Source organism: Oncorhynchus mykiss, chromosome 15 (genome assembly GCF_013265735.2).
Source record: "Oncorhynchus mykiss isolate Arlee chromosome 15, USDA_OmykA_1.1, whole genome shotgun sequence".
Lineage (NCBI taxonomy): Eukaryota > Metazoa > Chordata > Actinopteri > Salmoniformes > Salmonidae > Oncorhynchus > Oncorhynchus mykiss.
In genome coordinates this window covers 60,469,367-60,495,206 of record NC_048579.1, presented here as the reverse complement: position 1 = coordinate 60,495,206, position 25,840 = coordinate 60,469,367, and the positions used below count along the sequence as shown (strand labels likewise).

General features: G+C 44.8%; 1 protein-coding gene across 1 annotated transcript in view; it reads left to right on the top strand.

Moving 5' to 3' along the window:
- LOC100301656 (guanine nucleotide-binding protein G(i) subunit alpha-1) overlaps positions 1 to 25,315 on the top strand; it is a 31,426-nt gene extending 6,111 nt beyond the window's left edge. The window contains exons 2-9 of the mRNA XM_021563891.2: positions 3,030 to 3,072; positions 15,198 to 15,339; positions 15,547 to 15,704; positions 17,562 to 17,690; positions 19,296 to 19,425; positions 21,102 to 21,255; positions 23,531 to 23,751; positions 24,359 to 25,315. Of these exons, the coding sequence (XP_021419566.1) occupies positions 3,030 to 3,072; positions 15,198 to 15,339; positions 15,547 to 15,704; positions 17,562 to 17,690; positions 19,296 to 19,425; positions 21,102 to 21,255; positions 23,531 to 23,721 (947 nt within the window). The 3' untranslated portion in view covers positions 23,722 to 23,751; positions 24,359 to 25,315. The remainder of the gene's footprint in view (positions 1 to 3,029; positions 3,073 to 15,197; positions 15,340 to 15,546; positions 15,705 to 17,561; positions 17,691 to 19,295; positions 19,426 to 21,101; positions 21,256 to 23,530; positions 23,752 to 24,358) is intronic.
- Positions 25,316 to 25,840: the final 525 nt, after the last annotated feature.

Here is a 25,840-nt window from a genome sequence, read left to right as displayed (position 1 = left end):
CCAGTCAGTGTGGTAGGGAGTGGAATGCTGTGTTGTGTCGCTGCCTTGGCACCGAGGCCCTTAGCAGAAGGAGGGAGGTGACTTTACCTGCTGCCAATGCTGTGTGTCTGTGTGCGCACACGTTTGTTTTTATGTGTGTTACAGTGCACGTGTGTCTGCTGTCTCGTAGTCCCTCTGGGGTTCTTAGTTTTTGGCTCCTGAGCAATGAGACATGTTAGTCCTCTCCTCTCTGGGGCCAGGACCACAGCAGTGACATGTAATTAAAACAATTTGTCCTCCGGTGAAAGCCATTCCATTAGGCTGAACAGTAGGAGGTACCTGCCTGGCACACTGTTAAAACACACACATTCTCACACACACTCTGTATCAGCATGCTCTAAGGCTCTGGAGAAAGGCTTGTCCACAGGAATTCACTTCTACATGTTGGTTTCAGGTTCTCTTCTGCGTTAGGGAAAGTTCCAGGCCCCTAAGTTTCACTTGCCACAACGAGAAGCCCTGACGTAGTGTGTGGGTGTGGGTGGGTGTGTGTGTGGTGCGGCGTGCATGTGCTCATTGTCTTGCTGTATTGCAATACTAGCTGGTTCTTGTGAGATGGGAAGGTTGGGTGTTACAGAAATAGCTTCCTCCTGGCAAATCTAATGGGTGTTTTTTTACAGTTCTGAATAAACAGTAAAGAACTTTAATCACACTAGTAGCAACAACATTGTATTAAAATGTGATATACTACTTTGGTAATTGCATTTTATTGCATAGCAATGGCGTTTGTAATTACACAACATGAGTTGAGACTTTCTTATTCCACTACTGAACTTCTATAGAATTGGTAAGTAATACTAATGAGTAAAGTTTAGACTGACATGGCTACAGTTCCCCTTTTTCTGACTGTGTTTGTGTCCGAGCTGAGCAACCCCCATGGGAAGGGACTTAGCAAGCCCACGAAACAAGTGAAAACATCATGAGTTTGTTTACAGGGTCAACCCATATTTCCCAGTGGTCCTCCTCTTATGTCAAGGAGGAGGGGCCTGCCTTAGTCAATCCCCATGACACATCCTCTACTTATGTGTTATGGGGACATTGGGGACATTTTGGGGACATTTTCCTATTAATAATACATGCCCTGGCTGTGGAGATGAGCCATCGCTACACAACCGCCACCAACCCTCCTCAGGTGACCGTGTGGCGAGCGCTTTGGTACCGGACCCGGTTGCCATGGCAGTGTGACGGAGGCACGGAGCCCCTAGCAGCAGCCAGGCACAAGCAACGCTTGTTCTGTGTTCCCTGCCTTTCTCATAGGAGTATTGCCAATCACCTCTCCACCTCTCACTCATTGGCTGCTAGCTTAGTGTCCACCCTCCTGGCTCTTGTCCCCATGTGAGTGGTTTACACAGCCTATCAGTCAGTAATGTGTAATTTCAATATAGAAGGCTTGTACCATCTTGAAGTAACACAATATGTGCTCATAGGCCCTTTCAGGCAAACCCTGGTTACAACTAGGGATCGTTGTTTTTCTGGTGGTATAGCAGAGCTGACAACTAACTCATTTAATGTACAAAGACCCAATGACCCGATTATTAACTGGTTGATAGCAGCGTTGTGTTGATAGTGTGTTAGTGGTTGCTGGGAACTTCTGCAGGCTGCATGCTTCACTGCTGTTAATGTAGATCATGAGGACTGTACTTAGGGATGCCACCCGTTAATTTAAAATACCGACCGGTTCCGTATTTCACTGAAATAATAAACGTTTTGTTTTCGAAATTCTAGTTTACGGATTCGACCATATTAATGACCAAAGGCTCGTATTTCTGTGTGTTATTTTATAATTAAGTCTATGATTTGACAGAGCAGTCTGACTGAGCGGTGGCAGGCAGCAGCAGGCTCGTAAGTATTCATTCAAACAGCACTTTAGTGCGTTTTGCCAGCAGCTCTTCGCAAGCACAGCGCTGTTTATGACTTCAAGCCTATTAGCCTAATGGCTGGTGTAACCAATGTGAAATGGCTAGCTAGTTAGCGGGGTGCGCTCATATCATTTCAATCGTCACTCGCTCTGAGACTTGGAGTAATTATTCCCCTTGCTCTGCAAGGGCCGCGGCTTTTGTGGAGCGATGGGTAACGCTGCTTCGAGTGTGGCTGTTGTCGATGTGTTCCTGGTTCGAGCCCAGGTAGGGGCGAGGAGAGGGACGGAAGCTATACTGTTACACTGGCAATACTAAAGTGCCTATAAGAACATCCAATAGTCAAAGGTAAATACAAATGGTATAGAGAGAAATAGTCCTATAATTCCTATAATAACTACAACCTAAAAACCTCTTACCTTGGAATATTGAAGTCTCATGTTAAAAGGAACCACCAGCTTTCATATGTTCTTATGTTATGAGCAAGGAACTTAAACGTTAGCTTTCTTACATGGCACATATTGCACTTTTACTTTCTTCTCCAACACTTTTGTTTTTGAGTTATTTAAACCAAATTGAACATGTTTCATTATTTATTTGAGGCTAAATTGATTTTTGATGTATTTTAAGTTAAAATAAGTGTTAATTAAGTATTGTTGTAATTGTCATTATTTCAAATACATTTTTAAAAATTGGCCGATTTAAATCGGTATTTTTTTGGTCCTCTAATTATCGGAATCGGCGTTGAAAAAAATCATAATTGGTCGACCTCTAGTCTGTATCAACCGGACGGCTGCAGAGCAACGCTGTGGGTCAGAGATGTCAATACAGAAACACAGGAAGGGAATGATCAGTATGTTTGACCACCTCGGGGTTCTCCACTACGCTCCAATTAAAATGGGGTTGGATAATGGCCTGTAATGAGTAGCTCTTTACAATTTGACTTTTCTTTCTCAGTATGTTCGTCAGTGTAATCCCATAAAAAAAATGTTTTTTTAAATACCAGGCAATCAACATTATGATCAGTGTTGGCTTGAAATTCCACTGCAGATTCGGAACACATCGCTCTTATCGCATAATTGCAATTAGTTCCATTATAAGCTTTGACTGGTTTGGTAAATGTGTTCTCTCTCTCAGGTGCTGGTGAGTCGGGGAAGAGCACAATAGTCAAGCAGATGAAGTGAGTATGTTCCTTCCATTCTTCCAGATGCCATATCTGCCACACCATCAAAACAAAGCATTGTTTTTGCCCTTCTGTGTGGACAGTTCTCAGAAATCAGTCATTGTTATTGTCCTAGTGCCCCATTCAATTCAGATGCTGTAAACATTGTTACCTGGATAGTGTTATCAATGTTCGTTTTTTTCTCCTGTCATTTTATGATGGAAAGGTTGCCATGGGGTTTGGGGTTATTGGTCTGCTATTTTTCTGTTATTTTTTTGCTGTTAATAAAAATGAACATGAACAAAAAGTGTTGCTCAATGTTCCTCATGCTGACTGACTGACTGTGTCGTGTTTCTCCATGTTCCTCATGGTGACTGACTGACTGTGTCGTTCCTCATGGTGACTGGCTGACTGTGTCGTTCCTCATGGTGACTGGCTGACTGTGTCATTCCTCATGGTGACTTGCTGACTGTGTCGTTCCTCATGGTGACTGACTGACTGTGTCGTGTTTCTCCATGTTCCTCATGGTGACTGACTGACTGTGTCGTTCCTCATGGTGACTGGCTGACTGTGTCGTTCCTCATGGTGACTGGCTGACTGTGTCGTTCCTCATGGTGACTGGCTGACTGTGTTGTTCCTCATGGTGACTGGCTGACTGTCGTTCCTCATGGTGACTGGCTGACTGTGTCGTTCCTCATGGTGACTGGCTGACTGTGTCGTTCCTCATGGTGACTGGCTGACTGTGACGTTCCTCATGGTGACTGGCTGACTGTGTCGTTCCTCATGGTGACTGGCTGACTGTGTCATGTTTCTCCATGTTCCTCATGGTGACTGGCTGACTGTGTCGTTCCTCATGGTGACTGACTGATTGTGTTGTTCCTCATGGTGTCTGGCTGACTGTGTTGTTCCTCATGGTGACTGACTGACTGTGTTGTTCCTCATGGTGGCTGGCTGACTGACTGTTTCTCATGGTGGCTGACTGTAGTTGTGTTCCTCATGCTGACTGACTGTAGTTGTGTTCCTTATGGTGGTTGACTGTAGTTGTGTTGCTCCATGTTCCTCGTGGTGGATGACTGTAGTTGTGTTCCTCATGGTGGCTGACTGTAGTTGTGTTCCTCATGGTGGCTGGCTGACTGTCGTTCCTCATGGTGGCTGGCTGACTGTGTCGTTCCTCATGGTGACTGGCTGACTGTCGTTCCTCATGGTGGCTGGCTGACTGTGTCGTTCCTCATGGTGGCTGGCTGACTGTGTCGTTCCTCATGGTGGCTGACTGACTGTGTCGTTCCTCATGGTGACTGACTGACTGTGTTGTTCCTCATGGTGGCTGGCTGACTGTGTTGTTCCTCATGGTGACTGACTGACTGTGTTGTTCCTCATGGTGACTGACTGACTGTGTTGTTCCTCATGGTGGCTGGCTGACTGTTTCTCATAGTGGTTGACTGTAGTTGTGTTGCTCCATGTTCCTCATGGTGGTTGACTGTAGTTGTGTTGCTCCATGTTCCTCATGGTGGTTGACTGTAGTTGTGTTCCTCATGCTGACTGACTGTAGTTGTGTTCCTCATGGTGGCTGGCTGACTGTGTTGTTCCTCATGGTGACTGACTGACTGTGTTGTTCCTCATGGTGGCTGGCTGACTGTTTCTCATAGTGGTTGACTGTAGTTGTGTTGCTCCATGTTCCTCATGGTGGTTGACTGTAGTTGTGTTGCTCCATGTTCCTCATGCTGACTGACTGTAGTTGTGTTCCTTATGGTGGTTGACTGTAGTTGTGTTGCTCCATGTTCCTCATGGTGGTTGACTGTAGTTGTGTTGCTCCATGTTCCTCATGGTGGTTGACTGTAGTTGTGTTCCTCATGTTGACTGACTGTAGTTGTGTTCCTTATGGTGGTTGACTGTAGTTGTGTTGCTCCATGTTCCTCATGGTGGTTGACTGTAGTTGTGTTGCTCCATGTTCCTCATGGTGGTTGACTGTAGTTGTGTTGCTCCATGTTCCTCATGGTGGTTGACTGTAGTTGTGTTGCTCCATGTTCCTCATGGTGGTTGACTGTAGTTGTGTTGCTCCATGTTCCTCATGGTGGTTGACTGTAGTTGTGTTCCTCATGCTGACTGACTGTAGTTGTGTTCCTCATGGTGGCTGGCTGACTGTGTTGTTCCTCATGGTGACTGACTGACTGTGTTGTTCCTCATGGTGGCTGGCTGACTGTTTCTCATAGTGGTTGACTGTAGTTGTGTTGCTCCATGTTCCTCATGGTGGTTGACTGTAGTTGTGTTGCTCCATGTTCCTCATGCTGACTGACTGTAGTTGTGTTCCTTATGGTGGTTGACTGTAGTTGTGTTGCTCCATGTTCCTCATGGTGGTTGACTGTAGTTGTGTTGCTCCATGTTCCTCATGGTGGTTGACTGTAGTTGTGTTCCTCATGTTGACTGACTGTAGTTGTGTTCCTTATGGTGGTTGACTGTAGTTGTGTTGCTCCATGTTCCTCATGGTGGTTGACTGTAGTTGTGTTGCTCCATGTTCCTCATGGTGGTTGACTGTAGTTGTGTTGCTCCATGTTCCTCATGGTGGTTGACTGTAGTTGTGTTGCTCCATGTTCCTCATGGTGGTTGACTGTAGTTGTGTTGCTCCGTGTTCCTCATGGTGGTTGACTGTAGTTGTGTTGCTCCATGTTCCTCATGGTGGTTGACTGTAGTTGTGTTGCTCCATGTTCCTCATGGTGGTTGACTGTAGTTGTGTTGCTCCATGTTCCTCATGGTGGTTGACTGTAGTTGTGTTGCTCCATGTTCCTCATGGTGGTTGACTGTAGTTGTGTTGCTCCATGTTCCTCATGGTGGTTGACTGTAGTTGTGTTGCTCCATGTTCCTCATGGTGGTTGACTGTAGTTGTGTTGCTCCATGTTCCTCATGATGGTTGACTGTAGTTGTGTTGCTCCATGTTCCTCATGCTGACTGACTGTAGTTGTGTTCCTTATGGTGGTTGACTGTAGTTGTGTTGCTCCATGTTCCTCATGGTGGTTGACTGTAGTTGTGTTGCTCCATGTTCCTTGTGGTGGATGACTGTAGTTGTGTTCCTCATGGTGGCTGACTGTAGTTGTGTTCCTCATGCTGACTGACTGTAGTTGTGTTCCTTATGGTGGTTGACTGTAGTTGTGTTGCTCCATGTTCCTCATGGTGGTTGACTGTAGTTGTGTTGCTCCATGTTCCTCGTGGTGGATGACTGTAGTTGTGTTCCTCATGGTGGCTGACTGTAGTTGTGTTCCTCATGGTGGCTGACTGTAGTTGTGTTCCTCATGCTGACTGACTGTAGTTGTGTTCCTTATGGTGGTTAACTGTAGGTGTGTTGCTCCATGTTCCTCATGGTGGTTGACTGTAGTTGTGTTGCTCCATGTTCCTTATGGTGGTTGACTGTAGTTGTGTTGCTCCATGTTCCTCATGGTGGTTGACTGTAGTTGTGTTGCTCCATGTTCCTCATGGTGGTTGACTGTAGTTGTGTTGCTCCATGTTCCTCATGCTGACTGACTGTAGTTGTTGCTCCTCATGGTGGTTGACTGTAGTTGTTGCTCCATGTTCCTCATGGTGGTTGACTGTAGTTGTTGCTCCATGTTCCTCATGGTGGTTGACTGTAGTTCTGTTGCTCCATGTTCCTCATGGTGGTTGACTGTAGTTGTGTTGCTCCATGTTCCTCATGGTGGTTGACTGTAGTTGTTTTGCTCCATGTTCCTCATGGTGGTTGACTGTAGTTGTGTTGCTCCATGTTCCTCATGGTGGTTGACTGTAGTTGTGTTGCTCCATGTTCCTCATGGTGGTTGACTGTAGTTGTGTTGCTCCATGTTCCTCGTGGTGGATGACTGTAGTTGTGTTCCTCATGGTGGCTGACTGTAGTTGTGTTCCTCATGGTGGCTGGCTGACTGTCGTTCCTCATGGTGGCTGGCTGACTGTGTCGTTCCTCATGGTGGCTGGCTGACTGTGTCGTTCCTCATGGTGACTGGCTAACTGTCGTTCCTCATGGTGGCTGGCTGACTGTGTCGTTCCTCATGGTGGCTGGCTGACTGTGTCGTTCCTCATGGTGGCTGACTGACTGTGTCGTTCCTCATGGTGACTGACTGACTGTGTTGTTCCTCATGGTGGCTGGCTGACTGTGTTGTTCCTCATGGTGACTGACTGACTGTGTTGTTCCTCATGGTGGCTGGCTGACTGTTTCTCATAGTGGTTGACTGTAGTTGTGTTGCTCCATGTTCCTCATGGTGGTTGACTGTAGTTGTGTTGCTCCATGTTCCTCATGCTGACTGACTGTAGTTGTGTTCCTTATGGTGGTTGACTGTAGTTGTGTTGCTCCATGTTCCTCATGGTGGTTGACTGTAGTTGTGTTGCTCCATGTTCCTCATGGTGGTTGACTGTAGTTGTGTTCCTCATGCTGACTGACTGTAGTTGTGTTCCTTATGGTGGTTGACTGTAGTTGTGTTGCTCCATGTTCCTCATGGTGGTTGACTGTAGTTGTGTTGCTCCATGTTCCTTGTGGTGGATGACTGTAGTTGTGTTCCTCATGCTGACTGACTGTAGTTGTGTTCCTTATGGTGGTTGACTGTAGTTGTGTTGCTCCATGTTCCTCGTGGTGGATGACTGTAGTTGTGTTCCTCATGGTGGCTGACTGTAGTTGTGTTCCTCATGGTGGCTGGCTGACTGTCGTTCCTCATGGTGGCTGGCTGACTGTGTCGTTCCTCATGGTGGCTGGCTGACTGTGTCGTTCCTCATGGTGACTGGCTGACTGTCGTTCCTCATGGTGGCTGGCTGACTGTGTCGTTCCTCATGGTGGCTGGCTGACTGTGTCGTTCCTCATGGTGGCTGACTGACTGTGTCGTTCCTCATGGTGACTGACTGACTGTGTTGTTCCTCATGGTGGCTGGCTGACTGTTTCTCATAGTGGTTGACTGTAGTTGTGTTGCTCCATGTTCCTCATGGTGGTTGACTGTAGTTGTGTTGCTCCATGTTCCTCATGCTGACTGACTGTAGTTGTGTTCCTTATGGTGGTTGACTGTAGTTGTGTTGCTCCATGTTCCTCATGGTGGTTGACTGTAGTTGTGTTGCTCCATGTTCCTCATGGTGGTTGACTGTAGTTGTGTTCCTCATGCTGACTGACTGTAGTTGTGTTCCTTATGGTGGTTGACTGTAGTTGTGTTGCTCCATGTTCCTCATGGTGGTTGACTGTAGTTGTGTTGCTCCATGTTCCTCATGGTGGTTGACTGTAGTTGTGTTGCTCCATGTTCCTCATGGTGATTGACTGTAGTTGTGTTGCTCCATGTTCCTCATGGTGGTTGACTGTAGTTGTGTTGCTCCATGTTCCTCATGGTGGTTGACTGTAGTTGTGTTGCTCCGTGTTCCTCATGGTGGTTGACTGTAGTTGTGTTGCTCCATGTTCCTCATGGTGGTTGACTGTAGTTGTGTTGCTCCATGTTCCTCATGGTGGTTGACTGTAGTTGTGTTGCTCCATGTTCCTCATGGTGGTTGACTGTAGTTGTGTTGCTCCATGTTCCTCATGGTGGTTGACTGTAGTTGTGTTGCTCCATGTTCCTCATGATGGTTGACTGTAGTTGTGTTGCTCCATGTTCCTCATGCTGACTGACTGTAGTTGTGTTCCTTATGGTGGTTGACTGTAGTTGTGTTGCTCCATGTTCCTCATGGTGGTTGACTGTAGTTGTGTTGCTCCATGTTCCTCATGGTGGTTGACTGTAGTTGTGTTCCTCATGCTGACTGACTGTAGTTGTGTTCCTTATGGTGGTTGACTGTAGTTGTGTTGCTCCATGTTCCTCATTGTGGTTGACTGTAGTTGTGTTGCTCCATGTTCCTTGTGGTGGATGACTGTAGTTGTGTTCCTCATGGTGGCTGACTGTAGTTGTGTTCCTCATGCTGACTGACTGTAGTTGTGTTCCTTATGGTGGTTGACTGTAGTTGTGTTGCTCCATGTTCCTCATGGTGGTTGACTGTAGTTGTGTTGCTCCATGTTCCTCGTGGTGGATGACTGTAGTTGTGTTCCTCATGGTGGCTGACTGTAGTTGTGTTCCTCATGGTGGCTGACTGTAGTTGTGTTCCTCATGCTGACTGACTGTAGTTGTGTTCCTTATGGTGGTTAACTGTAGGTGTGTTGCTCCATGTTCCTCATGGTGGTTGACTGTAGTTGTGTTGCTCCATGTTCCTTATGGTGGTTGACTGTAGTTGTGTTGCTCCATGTTCCTCATGGTGACTGACTGACTGTAGTTGTTGCTCCTCATGGTGGTTGACTGTAGTTGTTGCTCCATGTTCCTCATGGTGGTTGACTGTAGTTGTTGCTCCATGTTCCTCATGGTGGTTGACTGTAGTTGTGTTGCTCCATGTTCCTCATGGTGGTTGACTGTAGTTGTGTTGCTCCATGTTCCTCATGGTGGTTGACTGTAGTTGTTTTGCTCCATGTTCCTCATGGTGGTTGACTGTAGTTGTGTTGCTCCATGTTCCTCATGGTGGTTGACTGTAGTTGTGTTGCTCCATGTTCCTCATGGTGGTTGACTGTAGTTGTGTTGCTCCATGTTCCTCATGGTGGTTGACTGTAGTTGTGTTGCTCCATGTTCCTCATGGTGGTTGACTGTAGTTGTGTTGCTCCATGTTCCTCATGGTGGTTGACTGTAGTTGTGTTGCTCCATGTTCCTCATGGTGATTGACTGTAGTTGTGTTGCTCCATGTTCCTCATGGTGGTTGACTGTAGTTGTGTTGCTCCATGTTCCTCATGGTGGTTGACTGTAGTTGTGTTGCTCCGTGTTCCTCATGGTGGTTGACTGTAGTTGTGTTGCTCCATGTTCCTCATGGTGGTTGACTGTAGTTGTGTTGCTCCATGTTCCTCATGGTGGTTGACTGTAGTTGTGTTGCTCCATGTTCCTCATGGTGGTTGACTGTAGTTGTGTTGCTCCATGTTCCTGATGGTGGTTGACTGTAGTTGTGTTGCTCCATGTTCCTCATGATGGTTGACTGTAGTTGTGTTGCTCCATGTTCCTCATGCTGACTGACTGTAGTTGTGTTCCTTATGGTGGTTGACTGTAGTTGTGTTGCTCCATGTTCCTTATGGTGGTTGACTGTAGTTGTGTTGCTCCATGTTCCTCATGGTGGTTGACTGTAGTTGTGTTGCTCCATGTTCCTCATGGTGGTTGACTGTAGTTGTGTTCCTCATGCTGACTGACTGTAGTTGTGTTCCTTATGGTGGTTGACTGTAGTTGTGTTGCTCCATGTTCCTCATTGTGGTTGACTGTAGTTGTGTTGCTCCATGTTCCTTGTGGTGGATGACTGTAGTTGTGTTCCTCATGGTGGCTGACTGTAGTTGTGTTCCTCATGCTGACTGACTGTAGTTGTGTTCCTTATGGTGGTTGACTGTAGTTGTGTTGCTCCATGTTCCTCATGGTGGTTGACTGTAGTTGTGTTGCTCCATGTTCCTCGTGGTGGATGACTGTAGTTGTGTTCCTCATGGTGGCTGACTGTAGTTGTGTTCCTCATGGTGGCTGACTGTAGTTGTGTTCCTCATGCTGACTGACTGTAGTTGTGTTCCTTATGGTGGTTAACTGTAGGTGTGTTGCTCCATGTTCCTCATGGTGGTTGACTGTAGTTGTGTTGCTCCATGTTCCTTATGGTGGTTGACTGTAGTTGTGTTGCTCCATGTTCCTCATGGTGACTGACTGACTGTAGTTGTTGCTCCTCATGGTGGTTGACTGTAGTTGTTGCTCCATGTTCCTCATGGTGGTTGACTGTAGTTGTTGCTCCATGTTCCTCATGGTGGTTGACTGTAGTTGTGTTGCTCCATGTTCCTCATGGTGGTTGACTGTAGTTGTGTTGCTCCATGTTCCTCATGGTGGTTGACTGTAGTTGTTTTGCTCCATGTTCCTCATGGTGGTTGACTGTAGTTGTGTTGCTCCATGTTCCTCATGGTGGTTGACTGTAGTTGTGTTGCTCCATGTTCCTCATGGTGGTTGACTGTAGTTGTGTTGCTCCATGTTCCTCATGGTGGTTGACTGTAGTTGTGTTGCTCCATGTTCCTCATGGTGGTTGACTGTAGTTGTGTTGCTCCATGTTCCTCGTGGTGGTTGACTGTAGTTGTGTTGCTCCATGTTCCTCATGGTGGTTGACTGTAGTTGTGTTGCTCCATGTTCCTCATGGTGGTTGACTGTAGTTGTGTTGCTCCGTGTTCCTCATGGTGGTTGACTGTAGTTGTGTTGCTCCATGTTCCTCATGGTGGTTGACTGTAGTTGTGTTGCTCCATGTTCCTCATGGTGGTTGACTGTAGTTGTGTTGCTCCATGTTCCTCATGGTGGTTGACTGTAGTTGTGTTGCTCCATGTTCCTCATGGTGGTTGACTGTAGTTGTGTTGCTCCATGTTCCTCATGGTGGTTGACTGTAGTTGTGTTGCTCCATGTTCCTCATGGTGGTTGACTGTAGATGTGTTGCTCCGTGTTCCTCATGGTGGTTGACTGTAGTTGTGTTGCTACGTGTTCCTCATGGTGACTCACTGACTGTAGTTGTGTTGCTCCTCATGGTGGTTGACTGTAGTTGTGTTCTTCATGGTGGTTGACTGTAGTTGTGTTGCTCCATGTTCCTCATGGTGGTTGACTGTAGTTGTGTTGCTCCATGTTCCTCATGGTGGTTGACTGTAGTTGTTTTGCTCCATGTTCCTCATGGTGGTTGACTGTAGTTGTGTTGCTCCATGTTCCTCATGGTGGTTGACTGTAGTTGTGTTGCTCCATGTTCCTCATGGTGGTTGACTGTAGTTGTGTTGCTCCATGTTCCTCATGGTGGTTGACTGTAGTTGTGTTGCTCCATGTTCCTCATGGTGGTTGACTGTAGTTGTGTTGCTCCATGTTCCTCATGGTGGTTGACTGTAGTTGTGTTGCTCCATGTTCCTCGTGGTGGTTGACTGTAGTTGTGTTGCTCCATGTTCCTCATGGTGGTTGACTGTAGTTGTGTTGCTCCATGTTCCTCATGGTGGTTGACTGTAGTTGTGTTGCTCCGTGTTCCTCATGGTGGTTGACTGTAGTTGTGTTGCTCCATGTTCCTCATGGTGGTTGACTGTAGTTGTGTTGCTCCATGTTCCTCATGGTGATTGACTGTAGTTGTGTTGCTCCATGTTCCTCATGGTGGTTGACTGTAGTTGTGTTGCTCCATGTTCCTCATGGTGGTTGACTGTAGTTGTGTTGCTCCGTGTTCCTCATGGTGGTTGACTGTAGTTGTGTTGCTCCATGTTCCTCATGGTGGTTGACTGTAGTTGTGTTGCTCCATGTTCCTCATGGTGGTTGACTGTAGTTGTGTTGCTCCATGTTCCTCATGGTGGTTGACTGTAGTTGTGTTGCTCCATGTTCCTCATGGTGGTTGACTGTAGTTGTGTTGCTCCATGTTCCTCATGATGGTTGACTGTAGTTGTGTTGCTCCATGTTCCTCATGATGGTTGACTGTAGTTGTGTTGCTCCATGTTCCTCGTGGTGGATGACTGTACTTGTGTTCCTCATGGTGGCTGACTGTAGTTGTGTTCCTCATGGTGGCTGACTGTAGTTGTGTTCCTCATGCTGACTGACTGTAGTTGTGTTCCTTATGGTGGTTAACTGTAGGTGTGTTGCTCCATGTTCCTCATGGTGGTTGACTGTAGTTGTGTTGCTCCATGTTCCTTATGGTGGTTGACTGTAGTTGTGTTGCTCCATGTTCCTCATGGTGACTGACTGACTGTAGTTGTTGCTCCTCATGGTGGTTGACTGTAGTTGTTGCTCCATGTTCCTCATGGTGGTTGACTGTAGTTGTTGCTCCATGTTCCTCATGGTGGTTGACTGTAGTTGTGTTGCTCCATGTTCCTCATGGTGGTTGACTGTAGTTGTGTTGCTCCATGTTCCTCATGGTGGTTGACTGTAGTTGTGTTGCTCCGTGTTCCTCATGGTGGTTGACTGTAGTTGTGTTGCTCCATGTTCCTCATGGTGGTTGACTGTAGTTGTGTTGCTCCATGTTCCTCATGGTGGTTGACTGTAGTTGTGTTGCTCCATGTTCCTCATGGTGGTTGACTGTAGTTGTGTTGCTCCATGTTCCTCATGGTGGTTGACTGTAGTTGTGTTGCTCCATGTTCCTCATGGTGGTTGACTGTAGTTGTGTTGCTCCATGTTCCTCATGATGGTTGACTGTAGTTGTGTTGCTCCATGTTCCTCATGGTGGTTGACTGTAGTTGTGTTGCTCCATGTTCCTCATGGTGGTTGACTGTAGTTGTGTTGCTCCGTGTTCCTCATGGTGGTTGACTGTAGTTGTGTTGCTACGTGTTCCTCATGGTGACTCACTGACTAGTTGTGTTGCTCCTCATGGTGGTTGACTGTAGTTGTGTTCTTCATGGTGGTTGACTGTAGTTGTGTTGCTCCATGTTACTCATGGTGACTGACTGACTGTAGTTGTGTTGCTCCATGTTACTCATGGTGGTTGACTGTAGTTGTGTTGCTCCATGTTCCTCGTGGTGGTTGAATGTAGTTGTGTTGCTCCATGTTCCTCGTGGTGGTTGACTGTAGTTGTGTTCCTCATGGTGACTCACTGACTGTAGTTGTGTTGCTCGATGTTACTCATGGTGACTGACTGACTGTAGTTGTGTTGCTCCATGTTACTCATGGTGGTTGACTGTAGTTGTGTTGCTCCATGTTCCTCGTGGTGGATGACTGTAGTTGTGTTCCTCATGGTGGCTGACTGTAGTTGTGTTCCTCATGGTGGCTGACTGTAATTGTGTTCCTCATGCTGACTGACTGTAGTTGTGTTCCTTATGGTGGTTAACTGTAGTTGTGTTGCTCCATGTTCCTCATGGTGGTTGACTAGTTGTGTTGCTCCATGTTCCTTATGGTGGTTGACTGTAGTTGTGTTGCTCCATGTTCCTCATGGTGACTGACTGACTGTAGTTGTTGCTCCTCATGGTGGTTGACTGTAGTTGTTGCTCCATGTTCCTCATGGTGGTTGACTGTAGTTGTTGCTCCATGTTCCTCATGGTGGTTGACTGTAGTTGTGTTGCTCCATGTTCCTCATGGTGGTTGACTGTAGTTGTGTTGCTCCATGTTCCTCATGGTGGTTGACTGTAGTTGTGTTGCTCCATGTTCCTCATGGTGGTTGACTGTAGTTGTGTTGCTCCATGTTCCTCATGGCGGTTGACTGTAGTTGTGTTGCTCCATGTTCCTCATGGCTGTTGACTGTAGTTGTGTTGCTCCATGTTCCTCATGGTGGTTGACTGTAGTTGTGTTGCTCCATGTTCCTCATGGTGGTTGACTGTAGTTGTGTTGCTTCGTTTTCCTCATGGTGGTTGACTGTAGTTGTGTTGCTCCGTGTTCCCCATGGTGGTGTACTGTAGTTGTGTTGCTCCGTGTTCCTCATGGTGGTTGACTGTAGTTGTGTTGCTCCGTGTTCCTCATGGTGGTTGACTGTAGTTGTGTTGCTCCGTGTTCCTCATGGTGGTTGACTGTAGTTGTGTTCCTCATGGTGGTTGACTAGTTGTGTTGCTCCGTGTTCCTCATGGTGGTTGACTGTAGTTGTGTTGCTCCGTGTTCCTCATGGTGACTCACTGACTGTAGTTGTGTTGCTCCTCATGGTGGTTGACTGTAGTTGTGTTCTTCATGGTGGTTGACTGTAGTTGTGTTGCTCCATGTTACTCATGGTGACTGACTGACTGTAGTTGTGTTGCTCCATGTTACTCATGGTGGTTGACTGTAGTTGTGTTGCTCCATGTTCCTCGTGGTGGTTGAATGTAGTTGTGTTGCTCCATGTTCCTTGTGGTGGTTGACTGTAGTTGTGTTGCTCCATGTTCCTCATGGTGGTTGACTGTAGTTGTGTTCCTCATGGTGACTCACTGACTGTAGTTGTGTTGCTCGATGTTACTCATGGTGACTGACTGACTGTAGTTGTGTTGCTCCATGTTACTCATGGTGGTTGACTGTAGTTGTGTTGCTCCATGTTCCTCGTGGTGGTTGAATGTAGTTGTGTTGCTCCGTGTTCCTCGTGGTGGTTGACTGTAGTTGTGTTGCTCCGTGTTCCTCATGGTTACTCACTGACTGTAGTTGTGTTGCTCCTCATGGTGGTTGACTGTAGTTGTGTTCTTCATGGTGGTTGACTGTAGTTGTGTCCTCCATCCCGTGTGTCAGGATCATCCACGAGGCAGGCTACTCGGAGGAGGAGTGTAAACAGTACAGGGCTGTGGTCTACAGCAACACCATCCAGTCCATCATCGCTGTAATCAGAGCCATGGGACGACTCAAGATCGACTTTGGAGACGCCGCCAGAGCCGTGAGTGGGCTAGACATGATGATGGATTGCATTTATCTAAGCCTTCTGACTAAAACTATAAACACACCCAATCACATGCCCAACGCTGATGATGCCATGGCAGTATTAATAATGCTATTGATGGTAGGGATGATTTTCACAGTGGAACTGATGGTGACGATTTGATGGTAATAGTGATGGTTGTGCTGACGGACTGTTCTCTCACAGGATGATGCGAGACAGCTGTTTGTGCTGGCGGGGTCGGCAGAGGAAGGCTTCATGACGGCGGAGCTGGCCGGGGTCATCAAACGCCTGTGGAAGGACAGAGGGGTACAGGCCTGCTTCAGCCGCTCACGAGAGTACCAGCTCAACGACTCTGCAGCATAGTGGGTCACACACACACACACACCACCTTGTCCTGCTCACACAGTCTGCTCAGCTTGGTCTGACACACACACAGCTCCTGCAGTTCCTCTTCCTCCCTAATTCTCATTCCTCTGCAATAACCAAAGGCCTTGAGCAGTCCATTTATTACAGATGCCCGCCCACTCTCTGGCAGACATGTAGATCTCTACTGCCTACAGTCCAGTCTGCTTGGTGTTTCAACCTTGAGTGAAACTGTCAATATTTGTTTTGTGTGGGGGTGTCACCCCTGTAGTAGGACTGTAACACACAGGCTGCAGCATGTCTGCTGATTCCTTAACCTTAGCATTTATCTCATGTAGCTGTCTAACAGCAGATTGGCCAGGGCTGTTGTGTTTACCAAACCCTGGTAGCAAAACACCACAGACAGCAGAGCTAGAAAACATGTCCAAATCCCTTTGTCAGTGGCCTGCCGACCGGCCTCCACAGCGAGGCTACTGTTTGTTTGGGTTAAAACACCTGTGCTGAGTAGTGTGTAATTACTGCTGCCGTAATCTTTTGGAAGAGTAATACAGGGTAGAGTGTTTGATGTGTGGGGGGTTCTACTGTAGATTTACTGTTGAGGAGGGGGCAGGTGTGTGCGACAAGTCCAGAACTGAGCCCTATGTGGACTATTTTTGGAAATATTGGCTTATAGGGACCATTCTGGGGGGCACTGATAGTGTGGAAGAGAGTTGGAAAAATGTCACTTGTTTTAACCAGTTCAAGAAATAGAAGCAGACATGGTTCATGGCCAAACAAGATTTGTTTATTATTTAAATAGCTTATTGTCCAATTCTCCAATCCAAAGTTAAATCTAGAATTGGCTTCCTATTTCGCAACAAAGCATCCTTCACTCATGCTGCCAAACATACCCTTGTAAAACTGACCATCCTACCAATCCTCGACTTTGGCGATGTCATTTACAAAATAGCCTCCAATACCCTACTCAACAAATTGGATGCAGTCTATCACAGTGCAATCAGTTTTGTCACCAAAGCCCCATATACTACCCACCATTGCGACCTGTACGCTCTCGTTGGCTGGCCCTCGCTTCATACTCATCGCCAAACCCACTGGCTCCATGTCATCTACAAGACCCTGCTAGGTAAAGCCCCCCCTTATCTCAGCTCGCTGGTCACCATAGCATCTCCCACCTGTAGCACACGCTCCAGCAGGTATATCTCTCTAGTCACCCCCAAAACCAATTCTTTCTTTGGCCGCCTCTCTTTCCAGTTCTCTGCTGCCAATGACTGGAACGAACTACAAAAATCTCTGAAACTGGAAACACTTATCTCCCTCACTAGCTTTAAGCACCAACTGTCAGAGCAGCTCACAGATTACTGCACCTGTACATAGCCCACCTATAATTTAGCCCAAACAACTACCTCTTTCCCAACTGTATTTAATTTATTTATTTATTTTGTTCCTTTGCACCCCATTATTTTTATTTCTACTTTGCACATTCTTCCATTGCAAAATTACCATTCCAGTGTTTTACTTGCTATATTGTATTTACCTTGCCACCATGGCCTTTTTTGCCTTTACCTCCCTTCTCACCTCATTTGCTCACATTGTATATAGACTTGTTTATACTGTATTATTGACTGTATGTTTGTTTTACTCCATGTGTAACTGTGTCGTTGTATCTGTCGAACTGCTTTGCTTTATCTTGGCCAGGTCGCAATTGTAAATGAGAACTTGTTCTCAACTTGCCTACCTGGTTAAATAAAGGTAAAATAAATAAAATAAATAAAAATTGTCCTATTGTTCCGTTGATGTATGTGAATTGGATGCATTGACTCCCATCTAAACATTTTCTCTCTCTTCCCCTCCCCCAGTTACTTAAACGATTTGGACAGGATATCCCAAGCCACCTATATCCCGACCCAGCAGGATGTCCTGAGGACCAGAGTCAAAACCACAGGCATTGTGGAGACACATTTCACCTTCAAGGACCTCCACTTTAAGTGAGCACTTCCTCCAAATCTCTTTTTAAGTGTAGTCATATTCCATACTTTAAACAGGATAACTCAATCTACTTCCCTACTGTGCGTATTGAATCTCTCAAACCCATAGAAATGTCCTTAGTCCAGGGGTTTCATTGTGACTGGATGACAGAGCTGACCATACGACATCAGCAGTGAATCATATCTGTTCTAGAATTCCATTGGCTGATGCCAGAGAGGAAAGGGGAACGGTTGGCTCACTGGTCAATACCCATATTTCCAGTGTTGGGGATTAGTGAACTACATGTAGTTCAACTAGTAATTGAACTGCATTTTACGGTAGCTTGGTGGTAGTTCTACTAAATTCAAATCTAGGTTGTGTTTTCTGTAGTTAACTGTCTTACTATGTAGCGGTGTAGCTAACTACTGGAACTACACACTACTTCTTTACCATGTAGTGGTGAAGCTAATTACTGGAACTACACGACTACTTTACCATGTAGCGGTGTAGCTAACTACTGGAACTACACACTACTTCTTTACCATGTAGTGGTGTAGCTAACTACTGGAACTACACACTACTTCTTTATGATGTAGCGGTGTAGCTAACTACTGGAACTACACACTACTTCTTTATGATGTAGTGGTGTAGCTAACTACTGGAACTACACACTACTTCTTTACCATGTAGCGGTGTAGCTAACTACTGGAACTACACACTACTTCTTTACCATGTAGTGGTGTAGCTAACTACTGGAACTACACACTACTAATTTTGCAAAAAGAAAAAATAATACCTGCCTAATTGTCACTTGAAACAGTTTTTTTGTGTTAAATAGGCTAAATTACATATTAAAAGTAACTTTAGTTAAGAAAATTATATTTACCTTAATGAAAGCATTAGTGTAGCTTTACTACTTTCAGTGTGAAGTAATTGGTAGCTTGGTAAACTATATTTTCAGAGTAGCTTCCACAACACTGCATATTTAGTTGTTTTATCACGTCTGTCCCCCATTCCACATCCTAGTTGAATATCAAGCCCTTTAAAAATGCTCTTCCTCAACAGTTTGTTCAGCCAAGCCACTCAGTGCAACTCAACAGAGAACTATGTGGAGCCATTCCAATGCAAACCATATCTAAGTACATTAGAGCCCCACAGCCGTCTGTGTGCCAATGGGTGGAAACTGGCTCACAAAGCGGGTGACATTATTAGGGCTTGTTCCCTTGGGTTGCGTTAATGTGTTACACAGCTCAAAGTGCAAATTGTTAACGGTATTAACAAGAATGTTATTTAAAATACAAAAACATTACATTTAACAAAGTTTATGCATTTATACCCCACAAAAAAATATTAAACAATTATACCCTCCCTTCTAAATATTTTATTCTGTGTTGAGCATTTCTACTGTGTACCATCTCTCCACAACACAGAAAAGCCTACAAAAAAATAAAAATTCATGTATTCTCTGTCATTTCCATCTGGTGGCCTGTTTAACCATCTAACACTTAAACCCAAATTTTCCCTAGTGGCCAATGGCCAATAAAGTTGTTTGTCTTGTGTGCGACGTGCATGGAAACATGCTCCGTTTACATTGTCTGGTGCATTATCCTCCACTTCCTCCTCAGGATGTTTGATGTTGGAGGTCAGAGGTCAGAGAGGAAGAAGTGGATCCACTGCTTCGAGGGTGTCACTGCCATCATCTTCTGTGTGGCGCTTAGCGACTATGACCTGGTGCTGGCTGAGGATGAGGAGATGGTGAGTTCCTGTCCAACCAATGGACATGAAATAAGTGTACATGTACAGTACCAGTCACAAGTTTGGAAACACCTACTCATTCAAGGGTTTCTTTATTTTTACTATTTTCTACATTGTAGAATACCAGTGAAGACATCAAAACAATGGAATCATGTAGTAACCAAAAAAGAGTTAAACAAATCTAAATATATTTTAGATACTTCAATGTAGCCACCCTTTGCCTTGATGACAGCTTTGTACACTCTTGGCATTCTCTTAACCAGCTTCACTTGGAATGCTTTTCCAACAGTCTTTAAGGAGTTCCCACATATGCTGAGCACTTGTTGGCTCAAAGGACAGATTTCTACCGGTCTAATGTCCATTGCTCATGTTTCTTGGCCCAAGCAAGTCTCTTCTTATTGGTGTCCTTTAGTAGTGGTTTCTTTGCAGCAATTTGACCATGAAGGCCTGATTTCACAGTCTCCTCTGAACAGTTGATGTTGAGATGTCTGTTACTTGAACTCTGTGAAGCATTTATTTGGACTGCAATTTCTGAGGCTAGTAACTCTAATAAACTTATCCTCTGCAGCAGAGGTAACTCTGGGCCTTCCTTTCCTGTGGCAGTTTCATCATAGTGTTTGATGGTTTTTGCGACTGCACTTGAAGAAACTTCCGAAATTCTTGAACTTTTATGGATTGACTGACCTCCATGTCTTAAAGTAATGATGGTCTATCGTTTCTCTTTGCTTATTTGAGCTGTTCTTGCCATATAATGGATTTGGTCTTTTACCAAATAGGGCTATCTTCTGTATACCACCCCCTACCTTGTCACAACACAGCTGATTGGTCCAAACACACTAAGAAGGAAAGAAAATCCACAAATTAATTTTTCACAAGCCACACCTGTTAATTGAAATACATTCCAGGTGAACACCTCATGAAGTTGGTTGAGAGAATGCCAAGAATATGCAAAGCTATCAAAGCAAAGAGTCCCTACTTTGAAGAATCTCAAATATAAAATATGTTTTGATTTGTTTAACACTGTTTTGTTTACTACGTGATTCCATATGTGTTATTTCATAGTTTTGATTTCTTCACTATTATTTTGTAAGGAAAACTCTGGAATGAGTAGGTGAGTATGTCCAAACGTTTGACTGGTATTGTGTATCTGTATGAAACCAGCCAAGTCCTGAACAAAAAATTGTTCTCAATATAATATTTACTTTGAAAATGCATTTTAGTGCTGGACTAAGCTTCATTCTGGGTCTGTGAAACTGTCTATACGAGTCCAAACATGTTTCTGAGTATATCTCGATAGTCTAAATAGGCTTTCTCTCCTCAACTCCTTTCCTTCATCTGCACTGATCTGAAAACATAGGATAAAGCAATATGGTGGCCGTCCTAGCAGGTGTTTGCTTTCACCTGTCCCGTTATTCCACATCACTCTAACTAGTAGTTAGAGTGTTGGACTAGTAACCGGAATGTTGCAAGTTCAAACCCCGAGCTGACACGGTACAAATCTGTCGTTCTGCCTCTGAACAGGCAGTTAACCCACTGTTCCAAGGCCGTCATTGTAAATAAGAATTTGTTCTTAACTGACTTGCCTAGTTAAATAAAGGTAAAACAATACAAATGAAGGCCTGTAGCTCGAAACCCCACAAAAACCATTGTCCAATGTTGCCGTTTTCTCTCCCCAGAACCGGATGCACGAGAGCATGAAGCTGTTTGACTCCATATGCAACAACAAGTGGTTCACAGACACCTCCATCATCCTCTTCCTTAACAAGAAAGACCTGTTTGAGGAGAAGATCAAGAAGAGTCCTCTAACTATCTGTTACCCAGAATATGCAGGTACAGTAACACAGCCAACCAGCCATGGTAGACTGTCTATTGAATGATTGGTGATGAGTGTGTGACTTATCACTGGAGTTGTCTGTACATTTTCTATGATTTCTTTGTCATTTGCACAACTGAACAAATAGAACTGAATGTCTCCATGAGTGGAAAGAGGATCTCATATCAACATATAGCGGCGGTAATATAGTTACTGAACATATGCAGATGGAGTGTTCCACCGCATCAGTGTTGTGACAGGAGACATTCAACAGACATTAGTCACTTCTACCTTTTTTAAAGAGACCAACGAGGACAACACAAATAGCGGAAAGCCAGGAGGCAGGACATAGTGTTTCTCTATCACCTGTTCCTCCATAACACCACAGGGAGGATATCCCATTTCAACACAGTTCCCATGTGGTCACTTCCTGTGTAATTGTGTTGTCTATACTGGGGAGTATAAGAAATGTTGATCTTTTGTTTCATGGTTGGTTTCTTATTTTATTTTGTATGGATGACATATGCTTGTTGTGAACAGTTGAAGTCGGAAGTTTAAATACACCTTAGCCAAATTCCTGACATTTAATCCTCGTAAAAAAATCCCTGTCTTAGGTCAGTTAGGATCATCACTTTATTTTAAGAATGTGAAATGTCAGAATAATAGTGTAGTGATTTATTTCAGCTTTTATTTCTTTCATCACATTCCCATTGGGTCAGAAGTTTACATACAATCAATTAGTATTTGGTAGCATTGCCTTTAAATTGTTTAACTTGGGTCAAACATTTCGGTAGCCTTCAATAAGCTTCCCACAATAAGTTGGGTGAATTTTGGCTCATTCCTCCTGACAGAGCTGGTGCAACTGAGTCAGGTTTGCAGGCCTCCTTGCTCACACATGCTTTTTCAGTTCTGCCCACAAATGTTCTATTGGATTGAGGACAGGGCTTTGTGGTGGCCACTCCAATACCTTGACTTTGTTGTCCTTAAGCCATTTCCCCACAACTTTGGAAGTATGCTTGGGGTCATTGTCCATTTGGAAGACACAAATGCGACCAAGTTTTAGCTTCGTGACTGATGTCTTGAGATGTTGCTTCAATATATCCACATAATTTTCCTGCCTCGTGATGCCATCTATTTTGTGAATCGCACCAGTCCCTCCTGCAGCAAAGCACCCCCACAACATGTTGCTACCACAGTCATGCTTCACGGTTGGGATGGTGTTCTTCAGCTTGCAAGCCTCCCCGTTTTCCTCCAACATAACAATGGTCATTATGGCCAAACAGTTCTATTTTTGTTTCATCAGACCAGAGGACATTTCTCCAAAAAGTACGATCTTTGTCTCCATGTTCAGTTGCAAACCGTAGTCTGGCTTTTTTATGGCGGTTTTGGAGCAGTGGCTTCATCCTTGCTGAGCAGCCTTTCAGGTTATGTCGATATAGGACTCGTTTTACTGTGGATGTAGATATTTTTGTACCTGTTTCCTCCAGCATCTTCACAAGGTCCTTTGCTGCTGTTCTGGGGATTGATTTGTACTTTTCGCACCAAAGTACGTTCATTTCTAGGAGACAGAACATGTCTCCTTCCTGAGAGGTATGACGGCTGCGTGGTCCCATGGTGTTTATACTTGCGTACTATTGTTTGTACAGATGAACGTGTTACCTTCAGGCGTTTGGAAATTGCTCCAAGGATGAACCAGACTTGTGGAGGTCTACAATTTCTTTCTGAGGTCTTGGCTGATTTCTTTTGATTTTCCCATGATGTCAAGCAAAGAGGCACTGAGTTTGAAGGTAGGCCTTGAAATACATCCACAGGTACACCTCCAACTGACTCAAAAGATGTCAATTAGGCTATCAGAAGCTTCTAAAGCCATGACATAATTTTCTGAAATTTTCCAAGCTGTGTAAAGGCACAGTATGTAAACGTCTGACCCACTGGAATTCTCATACAGTGAAATAATCTGTCTGTAAGCAATTGTTAGAAAGATGACTTGTGTCATGCACAAAGTAGATGTCCTAACCGACTTGCCAAAACTATAGTTTGTTAACAATACATTTGTGGAGTGGTTGAAAATCTAGTTTTAATGACTCCAACCTATGTGTATGTAAACTTCCGACTTCAACTGTATGTACTGTCTTAACTATGGGATGAATTCTAACTTGCGCTTCAATTCTCACTTAGTCTCCTATTAACATCAATTCATGACATAGTGAGAGTGACTGAAGCAGAGGTTGGGATTCATCCCTTATGAGGAACACCATTACAAATGTGGGGGTTTTCTTGTCTTGCGGCCAGGCTCCAACACATACGAGGAAGCTGCGGCCTACATCCAGTGTCAGTTTGAGGACCTGAACAAGAGGAAGGACACCAAGGAGATCTACACTCACTTCACCTGCGCCACCGACACCAAGAACGTGCAGTTTGTCTTCGACGCCGTCACTGACGTCATCATCAAGAACAACCTGAAGGACTGTGGACTCTTCTAAGACCTGGATTTCATCGATGGAAGTTTTCTGGTGAGCCCACCTTTTTTTGTTCCCTTTCTCCATCAGTCTTTCCCCCTCTCTCCCTTCTCATCGCTTCTCCTTGTGCAACATAGCCCTGCCCAACGCACTGCAGACTTGTGAACTTGTGTTCGTATGTGTAGAGTGCTGGGGGATCGATGTTGGCGCTACATGGTTGAGGGCACATGTCTGACTGGTGGCTGCCATGAGTGCTCACAGTGCCAGTGTGCTAAACTAGTATGCTAGCTTTCCCAGATGGTGAGAGTTATCCTCAGGAGCTCTTGTTGTCGTGTGTATCTCTACCTTCTGAAGACTGGCATCCAACTTCAAACGTTTTAGAATCAATTGACGTGTTTGAATTGCGCTGCTTCCAGGCTGCATTTGAGATGCAGTTTAACCCTTTCATTATCAGCTACTTGTTAAATCTAGTCATCTGAAATCAAGGCCCTCTGGAGTCTATTCGGGAGTCTAGTTAGATGCTCTGCTTCATTAATATGTTTGGGGGATGATCATGGCATGGTCAAACAATATTTTCAGGATATTTGAATGGAACGGCCTTTTGTACTGCCAGGCATACAATAAGATCTAATGGTGTGTCTTCCTCTCTTTCTCTCTCTAGGCGGTGAAAAGCCTGCATAATGTGCATTTTCGGGGAGAAGATCAGGAGAATCTGAGTGGGGAGAATCAATTATGGACCATTGCTGTACTGTATTCCACTTTTAATGGATTTATTTATGTTTTTATCTTGGAACATTTTGAATTTGTGTTTAAACATTTGTGTTGGATGTTTGTCATTGTAAAATCATTTTCACACTTCTTTTTTGGAAGAAGCTTGTTCTATTTAGTTTGTTCCTTTTTTATGCCCTCTGGAAAAGGAAGCTTGTTTTATTTAGTTTGTTCCTTTTTTATGCCCTCTGGAAAAGGAAGCTTGCCTTTTGGTGGAAATATTCCTTTTCTCCCTCCCCAATTGTTAGGGGAAAAGGATTTGATTTGAGCTCAGTTTGTTGGTACTGTGCCTTTGCATGTCCTTTTCTCTGCGGTTACTGACCAAATTGCTAGTTTTTTTGCCTGCTAAAATTGTTCCAACATAAAAGGTGAAACGTTTCCTTAGGGATATTAACAATCTTTTGTGCACATTCCCAACCAATTTAGTGACGGAATTCCCCATGGTCCAAAGGTGTGTTTGTGTGTGTCTCGATGGTGACCAACGCAGCCCCCGCCCACAGGCTGTCCCATACTGACAAAGGGATGTGGTTTTTAACAGTACACCATATCAAATGTGTATCCAAAATGAACCCTAGCTAGGTCAAGGAGCTTACGTTATGCTGTGGAATTAAAGAACAGCTAAACCGGAGTAGTATTTTACTGTATATTTTAAGATTTATTTAAGGAGATTTCGGGGACTTGGTCTCTGCGATCACTGCAGAATCACAATTGTAAAGCAAAGTAAAAATGGATGGGGAACAAACACATGGTTATGGTCTGTAACCAGCCACAGCTGTCTGTGTTCTCCAACAGACAGGGAGCCTTTGTACACTCATTCCCTTATTTTGCTAATAAAACCCTTTACAAACCATTCAGTGAACCTGGCGTCTTCAGTGCTCTCCTGAGTTGGAGTTGGTGAAAAGGGGGAGGGAGTCAACTTACTGCAGGTGAGATTGAGCATTTCCTCTGGTCACCCTCATCTATTCATCCTTATGTCATGTAGTCACCCTCATCTATTCATCCGTATGTCATGTAGTCACCCTCATCTATTCATCCTTGTGTCATGTAGTCACCCTCATCTATTCATCCTTGTGTCATGTAGTCACCCTCATCTATTCATCCTTGTGTAGTCATCATTTTTCTGTTTTACCATCCTGTTTCTTTATGCCATGTTGATGTCACAGCTTGCTGGGGAAAACCCCAAAATGTATCCTTCTGTTTAACTTTTGTTTTACTTCACAAGGTGTGACACACTTCACTGTGAAACAGTGGTATAACGGGAGTGATTTTCCCACCATGCTAATTCCCTATGTCTTTGTTCCTTAACTTTTGTTACTTTAACATAGCGTTAAATATTTGAATTTCAAGTGTTTCTTGAGTGTTTGGCACAAACACA